At 41.7% G+C, this 13,740-nt stretch overlaps 1 protein-coding gene across 1 annotated transcript; it reads left to right on the top strand.

Annotated features, from left to right (window-relative positions):
- The first annotated feature begins 287 nt into the window (after positions 1-287).
- On the top strand, positions 288-13,462 carry Ms4a1 (membrane spanning 4-domains A1). Its single transcript, XM_036180500.1, has 7 exons — positions 288-351; positions 6,505-6,662; positions 7,115-7,234; positions 8,607-8,666; positions 10,264-10,500; positions 11,582-11,683; positions 13,244-13,462. Exons 2-7 carry the CDS (start codon positions 6,519-6,521, stop codon positions 13,460-13,462), a joined length of 882 nt encoding a protein of 293 aa, XP_036036393.1. The 5' UTR covers positions 288-351; positions 6,505-6,518.
- Positions 13,463-13,740: the final 278 nt, after the last annotated feature.

The raw sequence follows: 13,740 nt of genomic DNA, 5'->3' as shown, positions 1-13,740 counted from the left end.
AACCCTTAGGGACCCACCATCCACACCTGCTTACAGGGTGGGGGCTGCAGAACTTCTTCTAATTAAGGTAGCATGAAGCACACCAGACAGTCCCCAGGGTATTTTTCAAGAAGTGAAACCTCCCGGTAAGGCAGAAACTTTTTTGTATATCCTTTCTATCAAAGCAAAGTGATTGGAGCGGATCTCAAGGTAGAAGCTGCTAATTTCCTGTCACCTGGTGTCAATCAGAGGTACCAGCCCCAGGGCCTGGTCTATCTCACTCATCTTCAAGTACTTGAGACAGGAGAAGGAGCCAGCTGATCTCAGCAGTGTCTGAACTGGCCCTTGAGCCTTGAAGCATTGGAGACTCAGGTAAGGCATGAGTTTGCTCTGCTTAAATGTTTAAAAAGAGAGGCCGGATGAGGAGAGGAGTGGTTTTAGGGACTAGAGAATCTTTCAGACTGGGGTGCCCTGGGGAGACTTTCAAATGGCAGCATGATTTAAGCTGTGGTGGCTTCAAGGCTGGATGTGCCACTTTCCTCCTAACGGCTCCTCTCTCAAAAATGACTCTAGGCAGTGGGTGCATAAGCAGATGCCAGCATGGAGGTAAAGTCTCTGGCACGTTGGTTGAGTGGCCAAACCTCTCCATGCCCCAATTTCCTTGTCCATAAAATGGGAGCAATAGCAAGGCCCTCAGCATCATGAAGATCAAACCTAAAATACATAATCTTTTTAGGACTGCCTGAGACCCAAACTAGAAAATAATCTTGGTCGTAAGAGTTTAATTCCGTTCCCCTTGTTTCCGCTGATTTTTATCAAGAAGAAGCTGAGGGTAAGAGTGGGCACTGGAGACAGGCTAGAGGGATTGACTTCAACTAAGTTCTAATGTGTTACCAAAACTAAACTATAAAGGGGTGTGTGTGTGTGTATGAGAGAGAGAGAGAGAGAGAGAGAGAGAGAGAGAGAGACCGAGACCCCGTTTCTCTTATAATGGTTTGGTCTCATCAATGGTCAGGTGAAAGGAGGTTATCATCTTGTGAATGGATAGTACTGAGTATTTGTCTGTAAACCTCCCAGAGGAGGAAGCTGAGCTTGATGATCTGTTTAACACTGAGTGAGATCATAGCATCATAGGAGGCAGGTTCCCTGTATAATCCTGCACACCTCCCTTAGTGGATTAACACTGTTTCAGAAGTTACATGTCACACTAACATGAAAGTTGTTTGTTGGAAAAGTAATAAACATGAATGACTGTGGACTTGGAAGGAGTTCTTACCATCAGGCAAGGAATGGCCTCATGAACATCCTTTTGTGGAGGTTGACAGAATGGGGGGCTGGGGGAAAAGTTTTTGCAGATTCAACAAAGAAGGCAGGAGACATCTATGACTACTGAGGACATGGGTTCTGAAAATCATTAGAGCTGGACTGTGATGAGGAGTCAGAAGGGTGTCTTGAGAAAGCAAAGAAAGTGAATTAAAGGTAGTGAGATAGGCTGGGGAGAGCTGAGGCCCAGGAAGAGCACAACTTAGCAGTGATTTAGGGGATGTATCTCAGTTGCTTTAGGAAGGGTGTATGTAGCACAAATCTTAACAGATCTCATTAATAAAAACAAACCTAGAGCTGGGTATTGGGGTGAATGCTGGAAGATCAGAGAAGCAGAATAAGCCACAGCTTCCTTGCCTCACCAATTCCTCAGCTGATCCTGTTTCCTCAGACTGGAAGCCACTGAGTTCTCATCCAAATGAATCTCAGCTGAACTGCTGCTCAAAATCCTAAAAGCTTAACCAGCTCTAGTTCCTGGTCCTCATGCCTTATATACCTTTCTGCTTCTTGCCATCACTTTCTGGGATTAAAGGTATGAGTCACCATGCCTGGCTGTTTCCAGTGTGGCTTTGAACTCACAGAGATTCAAATGGATCTCTGCCTCTGGAATGCTAGGGTTAAAGGCATATGCTACCACTGTCTAACCTCTATGTTTAATATTATGGCTGTTCTGTTCTCTGACCCCCAGATAAGTTTATTGGGGTGCACAATATATCAACCACAGGTGTATTAGAAAAATTATCAAAAAATAACCACAATATTTCTAACATTTCTGATATTCGTTTATGCATTGTGTGTGTGGGTGTGTACATGTGTGGAAGTCAGAGGACAACCTGCAGGAGTTAGTTCCCCCCTCATACCATGTGAGTCCTGTGGATGAAACCTGGGTCATCAGCCTTGGCAATAAGCCATATAGCTGGCCTCATCACAAGATTTTTTTTCTCATGCTATACCAGGAAAGGAAATCAGAATAAATCTACAGGTGATACTAGATGTAGGGAAAAGGTCCATGTGTATGAGGTATTGCAGATGTAGAAATGGCATGCTTTTGCTATTGCCTGAATATGTGAGAGAGCTAAAGAAGCAGGAATAAATTCTGCTTCCAAGACTGTATGTGTCAGTGCACATCCATGCACACACATGTGGAAGATGGAGGTTAACATGAGATGCCTTCTTCAGTCACAAGACAGGGTCTCTAACCCAATCTGAAACTTAAAATTTTGGCTAGTCTGGCTCGCCAGCAAGCTCCAGGGATCTGACTGTCTACACTTCCCCAACACTGGAGTTACAAGTGCATGCTACCACAGCTGACATTTTATGTGGATGCTGAAATCCATGCTCAGGACCTCACACATGTGATGCATGACCTAAGCCATCTCACAAGCCCCCTGTTTGGGCCTTTTAAGTCTGAGCAATTGACAAAATTAAGTGACCCAAGGCTACAGACTACAGCACAACCTTTGTACAGAGAAGTTTTGGTTGAGTGACAGAAACTAGTTGAAGAATTGTGTGAGTGAGGAGGAAGTTGGGGAAGGGAGAAGGCAAAATCTGAAGAAGGCGAAGCGAAGAAAGGGGAAATGGGGAAGTAACTGGGGACTTTACCAGAATTTTTAAATGGGAGTTTAGAAACTTTTGTTCAAATAAGAAGGCTCAGGAATAATAATTATTCCTTGAGTATTTATTACTTTATCAATCACAGCACATCTTATATTATCCTAATTTTACAGAGATTATGAATGTGCATAATGCCACACACAGAGTGAGTAGGTCCCAGGAAGCAGAGATTTCTGGAAAGAGCAAGCATCTGGGGAAAGGAAATGGACTCAAAGGGCTGAGGAGCAAAGAATGGAAGATTTACCTACAGCCATAAGCACAGGGTGGGAGGGGAGAATAAGTGCGAGGCTATTTTGAGTGGCAAAGGAGGAAGTTGAGGTTGGGGGGCTTCGAGCATCTCAGTAGATGATGGAGTTACTGGACCTAAAAGTCATCATTCAAACCAAAACCACAGAAGAAGCTGTGATGTCTTCAGGGGAATGGACAAGGACATGGTGGTGCTCTAGAAGTCACAAAGGTTTGTGGAAGTTGCGGTAATGATAAAATGGGATGGTGTGTGAGCAAATTAAGTCGGGATTTCAGTATCAGTATTTATTTTCATATTTGTGAAAATAAAGCCCTGTATTGTTGCATTTTGGCCAATGTGGTCAGTAACCCTGCTAATCTACCAGATAATCTTTGCTGTGAGCTGGGGTCTATTGAAGCCATTTCATATAATTTTTTAATGATAAGGCAAAGTTGGAGAAATCTACATTTGTGGGAGTTCATGGACCAGCTCTAGCTTCACAAGTTTCCATTGAATGTAATTTTATTGCACAGTCAATCTAGTGTCCTCATGCGTGTGAGAAAAAGGGAGGGAGGGGAAAGAGATCATTAACATAAAATGGCATGTCAAAGTCATATTTTGTTTATAAAATACCATTTTGCAGTAATATTTATTTAACACTTTATAGAAATACAGTTATTAGAAAGATACTATTCTAACAAAAAGACAATGTTCTTCTCTCCATATTATTACTACCAATAGCCCATACAGACAGCCCCATGAGATTTTGCCTAAATCAAAGGTTTATCTCAGCAACAAGACAGACCCAAGACTTTATGAGCTGCTGGTAACTACAGAAGAATTATAATGATGGTAGCCCAATCATTTCTCCATCACCCTGAATAATTAATGATCTTGCACTTTAAATCAGCATCACTAAAATTAGTCCCCTAGAATGGAGATAAGTGAATTCTAGTTCACTCCATAGTTACCAAAGGATCTTGGGAAAATTAACTTATGGGGTCTTCTATACATCCACCAAAAGGAAATACAGTGCCTACTGAAAAAGAGAGGTATGAGCAAAACTGAAAATAGCATAGCTAATATCCCTGGGAACACAGTACATGCTCAATTAAACAACTACAGTCTAGCCTGGGGGTCCATAGAATGAGCACTGGTGTCAGTGTCTTCAAGTTTGGCTTCCTTACTAAAGTATAAGGTCTTTGCAAAAGCATGCCCCATGTCCAGGGGCAGGATTCTTATTTGTGACAAGAGTAAACTGGTTTCTGAGATTTTTTTCTGGTTCTAGACCAGAATTCATTTGAAAATTCCTTGGTGGGCTATGCAAATAATTTTTATTTTGGTTGGTGTTCTCATGGGATGGTTTGTGGCATGAAACAGATTCCCCTGGGCCAAGTGACATCTGGTAATTTAGAACAGGAAGGCAATCAAGTGAGAAACTCTTCCCTAAAGCCCACGCTGCAGACAGCTCATGCTCTGTATTGCTTTAAGTCATGAAGAGTGTGTATATTTTGAAGGGAAAGGAAGAGAAAGTGAACTGTTTCCCACAGGAGTCAACTCAGTGAGTCATGACCACAGCAGTTGACAAGTTGGAGGCTTCATTTCAGATCATTAGTAATTATATAACTTCAAGTGAGTTGCCTAACTTGACTGTCCTTGCCCCCCCCCACACCTCCACACACACACTCTGTAAAGCCCAGTAGAGGAGATAATGATTCATCCCTTATCTCCTCTACTGGGCTCAGAAGAGATGTCCCCAATGGAATTCCATTGTAATTATAAAATCAGCAGAAGTCTAAGATATTCAGCTTCACAGCTCTCCATGACTTTAATGCAAGACTCAGCAGCCCAAGTAGACAGTCTTAATTCCCAAGGCCTGTTGCACACCTTACAATCAATAAAGATGAGACCAGAGGTATGGCCCTAGAGAATAATATCCAGGGCACAGGAAAATATCAAGAGAATTCATATCTGTGGTTTTGACATGACCAATCAATGAATACCCCTAACAAATGGCACATGAAGAAAGCTTAATGGCCTTAGCCTGTCAGAACTGGAAAGAACGTGGTTCATCATCACTTCAGAAATTACTCATGAGCACTAAGAGAAGTCACTTGCTACCTTCTTCCTCTAGGCACATATGTCCACTCATATTTTCTTAAGATAATTCTATGAGAAGGGCACTATTCTCACTTCACAGATAAAATGGAAAAATGGAAACTACAGCTCAGAAGTACATAACAGGAATTGCAACAAAGCAGCTAACATTTATTCAGATGTGAGTGCATTGCATAAATCTAGCACTCCTTCAAAGTTTATTAAGAAGCTATAACATGTGAGCATTCTCTTAGATCTTGGTCTAGAAGCAATGACATCATTTGTTTCTATAGAGAGAGTACTGCAAGAAACAAGTAATTTACCACAGTAATAACTGAAATGAGGTGAATAGAACAGGATGTGTTGAGCCAGAGAGAATATGTAAGAGCATGTGTGATAGGATAGGTTGAGGGTTCAGAGAAGGCCTCTGGGGATAACTGATATTTAAGCTATGCCCGGGTTTAAAAAAAAAAAAGCCACCCAAACATGAACTATTACCCTCTATCTCTTACAACAAGCTTCCAGTCTAGAGTTGAAGAACCTGAGGCCCAGAGAACTTTTCCAGCACCTCAGAGTAATTAGAATTACTGTTTAAACCAGACAGTCAGACTCAGGGGCTGTGATCTTACATGTGAGAACAGAGAGCATTCTTGATGTGACCTGCTCAAAGTCAGAGTCAGAGAGAGAGAGAGGCCTAGAATCATCCCCTTCTGATTTTAAGGACAGTCCTTACCACAGTCAGGCATGACACCTCTGGGCCAACACACTGTTCAGAGACAAATAGATGAACAAGCCAATAAAAATATGCTTTGCAGTATTAAATTGTAAGAAGAGCATCCAATGAGGGGCCATCTAGACAAATGCATAGATCATGGATGACACTCAGTGATATTTTCCTAACATTCATAAGGCTTTGGGTCCAAACCCCAGCACAGACAAAAATCTATGGGGACATAAATTCACAGTGTGTTCATTGGTAGAGGAACTAACTGTCTAGTGTTTTCTTAAATGTTAATGTGTGTCCAGACATGATTAGCAGGAATTCCAGCTCAGATTCCTGGACCCATGTGTCCTTGTCTGAGATAGCCCCTCCAGATACTTTCCTAGAACATAGTGGTAGACCTTGCCTCTCATCGGAAGCTACTAGGAAGATGACATGCCTCAGTGGCACCATCAAGGGAACACTAAGAGAAGTATTAGATGGTAACAGAAGGTAAGATTGTCAAAGACTTAGTCATTGACTCACCTTACTGTTTTATTTTCAGAGTTTGAGAACAGAATGACGACACCTGGAACTTTCCCAGTAGAGTCTACCAAAGGCCCTCTTGCCATGCAGCCTTCTCAAAAAGTAAACCTCAGGAGGACATCTTCACTGGTGGGCCCAACACAAAGTTTCTTCATGAGGGAATCAAAAGCTTTGGGGGTAAGGCTGTTCTCCTTTATTCTGCACCCTGGAGATGCTCTGGCCTACAGATGCTGATGCTTCCAGCTATACATGGAATGCAGTCTACCTTGCACTGGCAGATCTGAGTGGATGTGTTCTTTATGTATCACACAGTGGGTTAGGCCAGAGGGTAAAAAAGAGTTACCACCTGGATCACTGTAGAGTGATCTTATATCATCTCTTGGCTTGAAGGTTAAGGATCTTGCCTTCTGGTCCATTGTTCAAATTCCAGACACATCTGTTCCTTGGAAATGCCTTGTGTGGTGGGAGAGATAGATCTGAGTGAGAAGGAGGCAAAATGCTTGGCAGTGCCACCACTCCATTCAGTATCTTTGTGTGGTCCTTAATTGGGTCTCGGGCCTCACACCTGGCCTTTGACCTTCACCAGTGATGGGTTCAGTTCACCACCAGTGCTTTTCTTCTTTCCCCAGGCTGTCCAGATCATGAATGGCCTCTTCCATATTTCCCTTGGGGGGCTGCTGCTGATCCCCACAGGGGTCTTTGCACCCATCTGTGTGAGTGTATGGTACCCTCTCTGGGGAGGCCTTATGGTAAGTTAGAATAAACAGCAACTATTTGTGAGACGTTGGAGGCGGAAAAAAGCCAAAAAAGGATCTAGATTGTTTCTGTGTTGATGGAAGTAATCTAGGCAGGAAGAAGGCTACTGGGTTGACATAGCTAAGTGGGAAGAAGGATAGACTACACCACATGACTCCTGTGGCTGATCGTGGTCATGCTTTGTGTGGATTCTCAGAAAGGAGCTCTGCCAGCTGTGCTCAGAGAAGCAAGACTGTACAAAGCAGGGTCTCTCCACAGCTAACTCCAGCAGGGTGTGAGACACCTGATACTTGGTGTTTTGGAAGGAAAGTAAAAATGGGACATCTTAAGTCCTCCATCTCCCTGCAATTTTGTTAGTTACTATGGCATCTGATGAAATTATTCCCATCCCAAATAATCCCTCTGTACTTATGAATGCAGCAACACTCTTTTGTGCTACTTAATGAACATGTTTCCCAAACTTATAATTCTGTGTGTGACATGGAGCTAGGTAGTGATTATTTTGCCAGGACACTTTTCATAAGTGCAGAATTGAGGCTCTCAGAACTTAGATTGGTTGCAGGACTTTTCTGCACTTCATAGCTTGACCCTTAAAAAGGGAAGTTGAGAAATAATCACTATTACTTCCTATAGAAACCAACATTTTGGTGAAATGTATTATATTCAAAATAAGTACTGCCTTGTACACTATCTCTCAGTGGCATCAGAGCTATTAAATCACTATGACCCCAAAAGAACATTTTCACTAATTACAATTAGAGAGATGGGCTGGAGAGATGGCTTGGCAGTTAGGAACACCGGTTGCTCTTCCAGAGGGCCTGGGTTCAATTCCCAGCACCCACACATAAAACAAATAAATTTAATTTTTTTACTTTCAAAAAGAAAGAGAATGAGAGTGTTTTAATTCACACTGACATTCTCTCCTACCTATGCCTCCAAGACCCCAGTCTTAATTGTATTTTTAAAACTAGTGACTTAGTCTAATTGCAGCCTGTGCAGAGAAGGAGTAAGTCATGTTATCAAGGGTGATTTCTTATTTTTCTATTTGATGGATGGGCCCAGAGGATTCTCACTGACACAGAAGTGTGAATTCTGTCTCTCTTTTCTTATTCTATTCCTAATGGTACCCAGAGGTTGAACAGTACAGACTGATTATATGAACTTTAATAACAAAGAAATATAGCTACCTAGAAATAATTTAATTGGATGAAATTTGATTCATAGTTTAATGAAAGACACTAAAAATGTAGGTGGTTCCTTCCCAACCAATCATCAGTGGAAAACAATGACCCTTCTCTGCCTCTCCCCTTCTGCCCCCTTTTCCTCCTCCTCCCTCTCCCTTCCCACTCACCCCTCTCTTTGCAGTATATTATTTCAGGATCACTCCTGGCAGCATCAGCAGAGCAAACCTCCAGGAAGAGTTTGGCAAGTAATCATATGTCTTTTCCCACACATCAGACACATAATGACTTTCTCAGTTGAAAACAAGTCCTAGGGACCTTTAAAGAGCTTAGCAACCACTGACTCTCTCTGAGCAAAGATCCTGCTTGTGATATGATGTTCTTCATGAAAAACTGAAAAATGGCATCTGCTTTTAGTCTGTCCAGAGCAAGGGAATCAAAGGCAGAGCCCAGAAAATGGCACTCACAGTCTTGCAATGCTAAGTTCCCTGTGGAGAGGATAGAACTGATGTATTCTGAAAGAATGTCATTTCCCCTGCACACTATTTAGGAAATCTTTCTGATCATATACTTGAGTCATGTTCTAGCTAAGTCAGAACCCTGAGTGAGTGAGTACAGGGGGCTCCTGAGTTTTCACCTTATGAACAAAGTGCTAGTCCTGACATAAGAAATCAAGATAAGGCCTGGTGGTGGTGGCACATGCCTTTAATCCCAGCACTCACAAAGCAGAGCCAGGTAAATCTCTGTGAGTTTGAGGCCAGCCTGGTCTACAGAGCAAGATCCAGGACAGGTACCAAAACTACACAGAGAAACCCTGTCTCAAAAAAAAAAAAATCAAGATAAAGATGAATAGAGCATTGTGTGTGATAGTGTGATAAAGTGGAAGATGTAAGGCCTACAGTGTGATCTTATCTTTAAACATTCATTTATAGCCTCTTTTAAAAAGGTAACACACAGAATTCCTGAAGGATGGGTGACTAGATCTCACTACCAAATTTCTCTCCAGAAAATCCTCTAACAGTATTTTCGCTTACTAACCTAAGTCACTTAGAGTTGGTAAGGATCTGAATGGATTGAGACAATTCCTCTCTATAAGTAATCTGAAAAATTCAATTTAGGGGAAGAGACAAATGGTTTATAAATATCAAATACAACCAAAACTACCAAATTGCCATTAATAAGCCATGTAGCCAGGAATAAAATATGTGTTTCATGAAACAATCATCAATAATGCCATACCATTGTGGTACTTGGCATATGATATGCCAAGCTTTTATCACCCATCCAGGACAGAGCAGTCATAGCCATATCCGCTAACCTGTGTATCAAGAGACATCTGCCCTAATGATGCTGGGGGAAGATAGCTGACAGGGAGTGACCTTGTCGGCAGGGAGTGGTAGCATTATTATGGCTCGTGCATTTTTTATTGGATGGTACAAACCTAGAAGGTTCTATCTATATCTTCAGCAACGGTCTTTAGTCATGATATAAAATGCTTCTTATCCCTCTGCCCACTGCCTTATTATGCAAAGAGATGATAATCTGGATGCTCATTAAGTCCTTAAGTTCAGGGATACAACATGTGGGTAAGGAATCACTGGAATTTTGGTTTCGTAAATTGGATGGATGGTGATTGTATAAGACGAGAAGACTAGAGAAGGTGGAAGAAGTAGGCTGAACGTACCTCACAGTGACAACGAGGCTAACACCCATCGGAGAACTGAACTAGAATTCAAGTGTGGCATCTTTGAGTCAGGGAGATGGCAACCGGAATCCCACATCGTACTTTATGTTTTCTGAATAGAAATCAAATCTAATTAACAAGGCTGCCTCTGTTTCAGGTCAAAGCCAAAGTGATAATGAACTCCCTGAGCCTCTTTGCTGCCATTTCTGGAATAATTCTTTCAGTTATGGACCTACTGAACATTACAGTTTCTCATTTTTTAAAAATGGAGCGTCTGGATCTTAGTAAAACTCCCAACCTGTATGTTGATATCTACAACTGTGAACCGTCTAATTCCTCGGAGAAAAACTCTCCATCTACACGGTACTGTTACAGCATGCAGTCTGTGTTTTTGGTAAGTATGAAAGCAGTGCTCCTCCAGAGAAGAAAGGTGCTATGTTTTATTACAAATATCAACTCTGAGTCCAGGTAGTCTGTGTCTGCTACTTTTTTCTGTATGTGGCTTTGGGCAGGAACCTTCCTCATATATTGCTTGTATTTCCTCAGCTGTAAAGCAAGGAGAGTAAAACTGTGTATCTCCTTGGATTGATTTGAGGAACAAATTGGTTAACATAAGCAAGGCATTTAGAATCATTGGTATGGAAGATTCTACCTGTGACCTTATTATTTCTTCTGAGAAATGGTCTTGCTGTGTAGCTCTGGCTGGTCTGCTACTAACTATTTAGCCCAGACTAGCTTCAAATTCACAACAACCCTGCTTCTACCTCCTGAATGCTGGGATTACTGGTATGTGCCACCACATCAAGCTTTATGTGTTCATCATTGATCATTGTTAATATCATTGATGACATTAATAATTATTATTAAGAAAATGGAAGAAATTCCTACACTGTTATTAACATGTTTTTCCTCGTAGGATTTTAAATACAGAGTTTAAAGGGGAAAGGTAATACTTCTCCCAAGTGTTGTGGAGTTTCCTTGGTGTGATATCACATCCTCTAAAGCTGATACAATTTCATAATCCAGGCTGGTCTTCACTTTGCTATGTAGTAAAAAACAACCTTGAACTTCTGATCACCTTGTCTGTACCTTCCCTAGTGCTGGGATTACAGGCACATACTACCATACTTAGTTTACACAGTGGGACTAGAACCCAAGGTGTCAAGTATGCTGGGCGAGTACCAGACCAAACTGACAGAATTTAATGTGGGACTCTTTCTTACAAAGAATTGATACTTCAGTTTACTTTTCCTACCTTACTTTCTTGCACCTAATTCTATGTTCAGCATTTGGGTTGTAAAGATGCTGCCTTTTATAGCGGCCATCCCCCCCACTCACCCCAGCTGTTCAGTTTACTTACCTAAAGAACTGAGCTGATTTTTTGCTCAATGAGTTTCAGTCATTAGTCATCACTGTGCACTAAACATATCCATCTGCCATCATCTCATCTTTTCCTCCATTCTGTTGGTTTCCAGGGCATTTTGTCAGTGATGCTGATCTTTGCCTTCTTCCAGAAACTTGTGACAGCTGGCATTGTGGAAAATGAGTGGAAAAGAATGTGCTCCAGACCCAAAGCTGTAAGTTGTAGCTACTTGTCCATAACATCCTTCTAGAAAATTAATATCTACAAAGAATTATTTACATAGAATGTAATCTGACAAAACACTGAAACTAGGGGCTTCATTGGAATAAACTGGCTCTGCTGTATTTTGGAAATCAGAAAATACCAGTAGTGACAGTAAATGTTTTGAAGTGTAAAATGAGTCTACGGTTAGACAGAAGCTACAGTTCCACATGTGTACAAGTATGCCTGTCAATCAGCTTCTCTTTCTACTTGACTTCAGACTCCCACCCTCCCTGTCTTAGTTACTGTTCTATAGCAGTGATAAGACAGCATGGCAAGGCAACTTATGAAAGAAAGTGTTTATTTGGGGGCTTACAGTTCCTGAATATTGGTTAGAGTCCATGACCCTCATGGGGTGGAGCATGGCAGCTGGCAGGCAGGCTCTGGAGCAGTAACTGAGGGCTTACATTTGATCCATAAGCATGAGGCAGACAGAGCTAATTGGTACGACTCTGGCTTGTGAAAACTAAAAGCCCTACCCCAGTGACGCATCTCCTCCCACAGGGCCACGTTTCCTAATCACCCCCACAGTTCTACCTACTGCAGAACAAGTATTCAAATTTTTGAGCCTATGAGGGCCATTCTTACTCACACATGCCCCCTCCCATCTTAATGCAACCCAGGATGTTGAAGGCTGGAAGCAGATAAAGTCACTGACTCTTGGACTTTTCAGTGTTTCCTCTCTCCTCCCACTCTCTTCACTTCTTTCCACTTCCAAAACAATAGTATTTTCAAGAGTCTCCGATATTGGTGAAATTATTAAGGCCAATACACATAGTTAAAAGGGAGGTTTATTTTGTGAGGTAACTTACAAGTGAAAGGATAGGGAACAGGGTCTGTGAAAGGTGTGGCACAGTCTGGTGGTGTTCTATGGGGAACTCTGCTGGGTCTAACTCCAGCGTCCAGGGTCCAGGAACCAAGAGAGCTGACCCATCTGGATCGCAGGTCTTCAGCATCCTCTCTCGGCCCTGCCTTGTAGGTGTGACAGTTACCGAAGCCTTAATGGGGGTTGGAACTCCCAGATCAAAGCTAGAATGGCTACCCACTACACTCCAAAGCTAGGAAATATGAATGCTCAAATAGTAGCTCTCTTATAAACTCCATCAAAACTACAGACTTTAAGATTTAGCTATAGCTTAGAAACCATTACTGATTCCTTGACTATACAGATGGGGAGAGAGTAGAATGAGAGAGTCTTCCCAAGGTTACGATCAGTAAAGACAAATTAATTCTAGAACCCAACTCCTCTATTTTTGGTGTGTTATTTTTCCATGTGGTATGATTATTCCAGGCAAAATGGCAAATGCCTGAAGTCCTGAACAATTAACTCAGACTTGAGATTAATAAGTAGGTGATTTGATGAGAATTTGCACATCCAAGTAGCCAATCCTGGTATCTATAGTATTTGATTAATTAAATAAAGAACATGAGAAAAAGTTGGCATTTGCATAGATGTACATTGTTGGGAGGCATGTCAAGGGTAAAGGTCAAGAGGCATTTGTTTATATTCTAGAATGTGGTTCTACTGTCAGCTGGAGAAAAGAAAGAACAGACGATTAAAATGAAAGAAGAAATCATTGAGCTAAGTGGAGTATCTTCCCAACCAAAGAATGGAGAAGAAATTGAAATTATTCCAGTGCAAGAAGAAGAAGAAGAAGAAACAGAAATAAACTTTCCGGAACCTCCTCAGGAACAGGAATCCTTGCCAGTGGAAAATGAGATCTCTCCTTAAATTCTTTTCTTTTATAAGCATCATTATTTAGAGAGCTCCCAAAACACACAGTTACCCCCATTTCTTGTGGTCTTCCACATCTATTCTCCATGTTTCCACAGCTTATCTTTGCATAGAGAAGCCACATCTAGCTCTCCTTCACATTTGGAGAATGAAGCAATTGTAGCAGATTGTGTTGTCCTTTGCTTAGGAATCTTACATTGGCAGAAATGCTGCAGAACCCAGTTCTCATTCACCTTTTTCTTGGGTGGGCATTTTAGTAGTTTTAGTGCTTTTCC

This window comes from Onychomys torridus, chromosome 1 (genome assembly GCF_903995425.1).
Source record: "Onychomys torridus chromosome 1, mOncTor1.1, whole genome shotgun sequence".
Taxonomy (NCBI): domain Eukaryota; kingdom Metazoa; phylum Chordata; class Mammalia; order Rodentia; family Cricetidae; genus Onychomys; species Onychomys torridus.
Note: the sequence above shows the minus strand (reverse complement) of the source record. Positions and strands in the feature narration are given on the sequence as shown.

Excerpts from the sequence above, each read along its gene's own strand:
- Ms4a1 (XM_036180500.1), top strand. The coding sequence starts at position 6,519 with ATGACGACACCTGGAACTTTCCCAGTAGAGTCTACCAAAGGCCCTCTT. Across the intron at positions 6,663-7,114 it reads GGGAATCAAAAGCTTTGGGG|GCTGTCCAGATCATGAATGG; the intron begins GTAAGGCTGTTC and ends TTCTTTCCCCAG. Across the intron at positions 10,501-11,581 it reads GCATGCAGTCTGTGTTTTTG|GGCATTTTGTCAGTGATGCT; the intron begins GTAAGTATGAAA and ends GTTGGTTTCCAG.